This window comes from Lolium perenne, chromosome 1 (assembly GCF_019359855.2).
Source record: "Lolium perenne isolate Kyuss_39 chromosome 1, Kyuss_2.0, whole genome shotgun sequence".
Lineage (NCBI taxonomy): Eukaryota > Viridiplantae > Streptophyta > Magnoliopsida > Poales > Poaceae > Lolium > Lolium perenne.
Window position 1 is genome coordinate 2,564,208 of NC_067244.2, and position 6,567 is coordinate 2,570,774.

At 50.6% G+C, this 6,567-nt stretch overlaps 1 protein-coding gene across 1 annotated transcript; it reads right to left on the reverse strand.

The window, feature by feature from the left end:
- Positions 1-1,196: 1,196 nt before the first annotated feature.
- Positions 1,197-6,122, reverse strand: LOC127338445 (disease resistance protein Pik-2-like). Its single transcript, XM_071825655.1, has 2 exons — positions 5,735-6,122; positions 1,197-1,207 (listed from the first exon to the last, which is right to left on the reverse strand). Exons 1-2 carry the CDS (start codon positions 6,120-6,122, stop codon positions 1,197-1,199), a joined length of 399 nt encoding a protein of 132 aa, XP_071681756.1.
- Positions 6,123-6,567: the final 445 nt, after the last annotated feature.

Below are 6,567 nucleotides of genomic sequence, written 5' to 3' on the forward strand. Positions count from 1 at the left end.
GAAACAGAAAAGAAAAAGAAACAGCAAAAGAAAAAGAAAACAGTAAAGAAAAAAGAAAAACAAAAAAAACCCTTTGATACCGGTTGGTACCACCAACCGGTACGAAAGGTGGTACCAACCGGTACCAAAGGGGGGTTCGGCTCGATTTCACTTGGCCGCGAGCAAAAATCCCCAAATTTCCACACTTTCCCGCAGACGACGCGCGCGAAGACGAAGCTCCGGCCGCTAGCTCGCCGTCGCCGTCGTCCACGCTGTCGCCGTCGACCGCGCCACGCCGCAGCAGGCCGTCACCGTCGCCATCACCTTCGTCCACGGCGCCGCTCCTTTCCGCGCCGTCGCAGGTACGTGCGCCGCCCGGCCCGACCATCGCCTCCCTCCCCTTCTCCGGCACCTTGTCGCCGGCCGCCGATGCGCCGCCGCTACGCGCGCAGCCGCGCGCTACGCGCAACGCCGCGCGCGCCACCCGAGACCGCCGGAGGCCGGTCGTCCGCGCCACACGCTGCCGCCCACCACCGCTCGACGCCGCACACCAGGTGCTCGACGGAATGCAGCGACGAGGGCGAGGACGGCCTTGAATGGGCCGGAGGCCTTCGCGGAGATCCCGCTCGCCATGTCCCTCCTGGACCGCCTCCCGGCGGCGCGCGCCGCCGTGCTCTCCGCGGCCGGCCCCCACTTCTGCGCGGGATCGAGCTCGGCCGTGCATGACGCCTGCGTGGGCGCCGGCGTGGAGCTCGTGGCCGCCTGCGACATCCAGTGCTGCTCCAAGGACTCGACGTTTGTCCTCAAGGAGGTGGACATGGCCATCGTCGATGACATCGTCCGCGCGGCCGTAGATGCGGATGAGACGCGCGGCAAACGCCTCGTCGTCTTCTTGCCGTCGGCGGATGAGGTCGCTGTTGTAGGTGTCGACGTTGCCGGTGTTGGCGTCGGGCTCGGCGGACGCGTCTCCCTTGTGCGGCCAGCCGGTCTTGGTGACCATGACGGGGACGTTGGCGGACGCGTCGACGACCTCCTTGTTGGGAGGGAGCGGGCGGAAGAGCGCGTAGTCGAGCGGGATTACACCGTTGGAGCGCTTGTAGTCGTAGTAGGGGTAGACGTTGAGCATGAGGGGCGCCGAGTGTTAGGGTCGAGAAATAGAGAGAAGAACGAGGGGAGGAGGGTCCTCGGCCGTCTCCTCCGTCTTCGTCGCCACCGCGCTAGCAGACGCCTACGCCAAGGCCGGGAGTCGTTGGTGGAGATGAAGTGGAAGGAGAGGAGCGGGACGGCGAAGAGCGCCACGAAGTGTGGTGAAGTGTGGGGGAGTGTTTTATTTAGGCGAGATGGCAGCTCTGGTTGGACCATCCCTTGTTCCGTTGCTTTTATCCCACGCCGCGCGCGCTCTGGCATCCGAGACGGCGAGTGAGTTGGTGACAATGGCATTTCGCCGAGCAGATGCACTGCATACGCCGCGACATAGAGAGAAGAGCGAGAGGACGAGCGCCGAGTGTTAGGGTTAGGGTCTGTAGCGGTGCCGAGTCCGTGGTTAGGGTTTTTTTGCTTTCTTCATTTCAATTGTTATCCATCTAGCAATCTGTTATATGATCATTACATGATGAATGAAATACAATTGCTTTCTTAATTTTGCAGTGACATTGAGGTATGGAGGACGGCACCTTCGTCTGAGATGAGGAGGGGGAAGAAGCGGTGCAGCGATTGATCTATGAGAGTGCCCGTGGTCCGGAACCCGACGATGGAGATGACAACGAGTACCCCGACTTTCTGAATGATTTTGGCGAGGGACTTGAGTCTGAACAAGTTAGAAAAGACAATGAAGTGTCCATCACAAACTCCGGCGAGGTGTATATCTATGTATCAATTAGTCTGTGTTCATCCCTAGATGCATTCATTTATTTGTATTGCACTTATTAACGAATAATTTTTTCTTTTAGCCTTCTGGATCATCGAGCAAGTCTGTTAGAACAAAACGAGGCCCGACGCGGGTGCTAAAGGGCGAGGGCAGGTTAGCCCTCACGGCATTCAAGGCTAATGGTGAACCAGTGGAGCCCAAGGAGTTTTGCCGCAAATTTACAAGTCAATCCGGAGTTATTGTTAGGGACCATGTACCGATCAGCATTCAAGAGTGGCATAAGCCGAAGAACCCGGAGAGTGCTGCTACTTATGTCAACGACAAGATGAAAAAATTTCTTTGGGAAACGCTACTGACAAAGTTCAGCCTACCGGAAGACATGACGGAAGGCCAGAAGGATAAAGTCAAGGAATGGACATGGAAGAAGATGGCCATACAATTCCAGAGCTTCAAGAAAAATTTATGGGACAAATATAAGAATGAAGATCCAGTATTCGATGATAATACCGAAAATCTAGTGAAGATAAAAGATCACTGGGCCGCATTTAAGGAGTATAAGAAATCGTCTAAGTTTGTGTCCCGATCGAAGAAAAATACCGAAAATGCTGCAAAGAAGAAACTTCCGCATCATTTGGGGTCAGGTGGCTACAAGAGTGCCATTCCGAAGTGGACAGCGTTTGAGAATAAACTGATGGATCATGGAATCACTCCACAGACATGGGACTGGCCCGAACGGTCCAAGTTCTGGTTGTTCGCTCATGGGGCAGGGTTGGACCCAAAGACAGGGTTGATCGTTGCGAAGGGAAAATGGAAGGAAAAAATTGAGGCAATTGTACCGAAGCTTGTAGATGCAATTGAAAAGGTCAGAAAGGGAGAGTACATTCCCGATCGAGAGAATGACGAGCTGACACTCGCTCTGGGGAACCCTGAACATGTTGGACGGGTACGAGCTCGCCCAGGTCTCACCATGAAGGAAGCGTGGCCGGACAGCGCTGACACTTATAGAAGCCGTTCGCGAAAGAAGAAGAAGGACGCCGACATTGTAACGGAGTTGTTATCTAGGGTGGAGGCTCTTGAGAGAAATCAGAGGGCACCTGATCAGCCGCTGTTTCTACAGGATCCACAAGCCGATGCTGCCCCATCTCAGCGAAGAAGCAGTGTCGGTTCCTCGCATCTTGACGGATGTGGAGGAAGCTACCCCGTGGATTATGTCACGGAGAAGACAGATTGCGAGCTACATATGTTAATCAGGACCGCGTCTGTTAAGGTGGCGGTCGGCTATGTGTACCCAAGTGAAGATGGAGCAATGCACCATCATATGCCCATTCCACCTGGTTGTGTTCGTGTCGGGGTGGATGAAGTTGTTTCGGGGTTTGAAAAAGTGGAGCTTGATATTCCTAGAGGTGAAGATGAGAGGACACTGGGCGATGTCAAGCACGGTTTCGCCCTATGGCCGAAGAAGTACGTCGTCCTTTTGCAAAGGCCACCGACTCCTACACATGAGCAGCAAATGCCATCGACTCCTCCTGGTGGCAGTCCTGGTGAGCAGCCAAGTCCACACCTACCTGAGAGGGACCCCGGCGTGAGTCCACCATCTCGAGATCCTCCGCGTAAGACAGCGTCCGTTAAGCGGAACGGTACGCCGCCTAGGAAGAAAGCTAGAAAGGAGAAACAACTGCCGCCTCCTGAGAAGTTACCTTGGGAAAAAACTCCAGAGGAAAACGCGGAGGCCGTTCAGGCCGAGGTGAAGAAATTTTTTGCACCGAAAGTGCCAGAGATACCTTTCGAGAAGACACTAGATCGGGAGAAAGTTGTGCGTACCGTTGACAATCTATATGACCCTGTACCATCGCCGCCATCTGACTATGCGCGTTCTATTGAAAGGTCGTATGACAAGATGATCGAGGCGACAAAACCCGTTAAATCGGGTATCAGGGAGATAAAAGGGATACACAGTGTCTACCAGCTCGGACAACAACCCGTTCAATCGGTCGCCCCTCTCAAGGTGTTTGACGGGAAGACCGTTCAAAGTTCTCGACAAGACGCAACTGATTACGCCATAGCTGAACGAGCATATCAGTTTGTTCAAGGGAAAGATTTGGTCGAGAATCTCAGGAAGGTACCAACATGTATGCGTAACTTGCATTCGTGGTACCTTAAGGCCTCAAAGGAAGGGATCGAGACTATCATGGTGCGAGTTAGGGAAGAGCACTACTTCCAGAGTACTTGTGTGAACGTTGACTTCGCCGAACTCTTTCGATTATATAATCTCCGGGCCCTCGACAAATCAATCATCAGTTGCTATTGTCTGTAAGTGATTTATTTATTTAATTTGAGAAGTCGTTCATTGTCTGCAGATTATAATCTTTTGTGCGCTATATTATGCAGATCGAAGATGCTCGAATGCAAAAGGGACGATATCACAGACATTGGGTTCATTGACCCGCACACAATGCATGTTAAAACCATAGAGGATCCCCTCTATAACAAGGATACACCGCAGACTTTGCTAAGGTTTTTGAAGCGACAACGTGACAAAAAGCTAATACTTTGGCCTTACAACTTCGAGTGAGTCTTACTGTCTTATAACACATTATATTTTGCTCACCGTATGTCAAAATTTTAACTAATGACTACATATTGAAACGTGCGTAGGTTTCACTTTATTCTTCTCGTCATCAATTTGGAAATTGGAGAAGTTGAAGTCTATGACTCACTAAGCAAAAAATCGGAACTATACTTGTCTTGTTATTTAATGCTCAGAAGGTAATTTTAATTCTTATCGGTTTGTTTCGTTAATTTCCTGCTATGAACTAATTGATGACTCTTTTATGCATTTTCTTTTGTCGAGCAGCGTATGGGAAACTTTCATCAAGGAAGATACGTCCCGTGAATGGACACCGAAGCTGCGATGGAAGGCGAAAGTAAGTAGTACTACCTAGGTCCACACACCTTTCAATTATCATACTTGACTATTGTTTGATTGAATTATATTCTTGTAAAGAAATGCCCGCAACAACCTTCGGGACCGATCTCTGTGGATTCTTCGTTTGCGAGTACATCCGCAGAATTGTCAACGAGAGAACGAATAATGAAAGAAATAAAGAGGTACAAAAACAATCTTCACAAATTTGTTTTGTTATCATAAGTTGTGCTGAGTTTCAGTAATAGTTGTTTCATGTATTCATTTGTATCTTATTCTTTTATAGTTGGCAAGAAAGCGGAACAAGCTCTCAATCGATGACCGCTTCATAGCAATAGGCGAGGAATTGGCGGGATTTTTCCTTCGGGACGTCATACCACAACTCGCAGAGCACCACTATGAATGAAGATGTACATGTTACATATATAGTTGACTCGAAGAGTACCACTATGCTACATGTAATAGACATATATAGAGTACGCCTCGGAGAACACCACTATGCATGAAGATCGATCTTCATGCATAGTGCTACTTAATTTGCGATCTTATGCAATAACATGTGTGTTATATTATATGCACCAACTTGCTATGCATCATCTTGATCTTCATGTACTACCTAAACCCAAACGCGTTTCTGGTGCATCGACGCGATATGAAACAAACCGATATCCCTAAACCTCTCCAAAACCCTAAAAAGCCAATTCTCTGCCGCGGCAGAGATTTGGGAAAATTCCCTGCCGCGGGGGGAACCTTTGGTACCGGTTCATATTACCAACCGGTACCAAAGATCCTTAGCCCTGAGCTCTCCTGGTGGCCCACGTGGAGGCCTGTTTTATACCGGTTCGTAAGCAACCGGTACGAAAGGGGGGGGGGGGCTTTAGTGCCGAATAATTTGTACCGGTTGCAAAACCGGTACGAATGCCTCTCTGGAACCGGTACGCATGAGAGATTTTCTACTAGTGTACGCCGATCAGCCACTTCCTTGACTTTTTCCTTGATGTCTCTGATCTTCTTGCCAATTTCATGGCGTAGCTTGCCTTTGTCGAGCAAGTTGGACATGTCGCCAATCTTCTTCTTTAGCCAGTTGACCTTCTCTGGTTTGGGAGGGTCCTCAACACGCACCAGGAAAGTGTCGAGAGCATTCTCCATAGCGTAGGAGAGATCCCGGACATCCTCTGCCCAGATCCTGACCTGCTCCTCGAGCTGGTCCCACGGCACCTCCGCCACCACACGGAGGGCAGCGTGGATGCTCGTCAGCTCACTCCTCAGGAACTCGACATCATCCTTCACCCCGTTCTGCAGCTCGTACTCCTCCTTGACGAGCTCGCCCAGCTTGGAGAGGAGGGAGACCATGGCCCCCGTACCATGGTCCATGGCTCGATCGAGGAGTCACCGCCGGACGCCAGCTACTGCACCGGCCGGATCAATCGGCGACTTTTGCACCGTGGACGAAGCTGCCTGCAGGTGGCCCTCACGCTCTTGCAGTCTTGCTTTGTGTAATTGTGTGGTGTGGTTGCCAAAATATGTATGTGCAGGGGCTGCTTTTAATTGATCGCAGGCGCATGTGCTAGCTATATGAAAGCACGACTCTTTCTTGCATCTAACTTGCTAGCCTGTACATAATCGCCGGCCGGCGATTAATTATGTTCAGTGCACATGCTGTAACATGTATTTGTTTGTTCAAATAACTAGCACAGTGGCCATCGCAATAAGTACCATGAAACAAAAGAGAAATAGAAAAAAAGGCATGTCGCATCTAACGTGGCTGGCCCTCTTGAACATGGCCATCGTTATACAC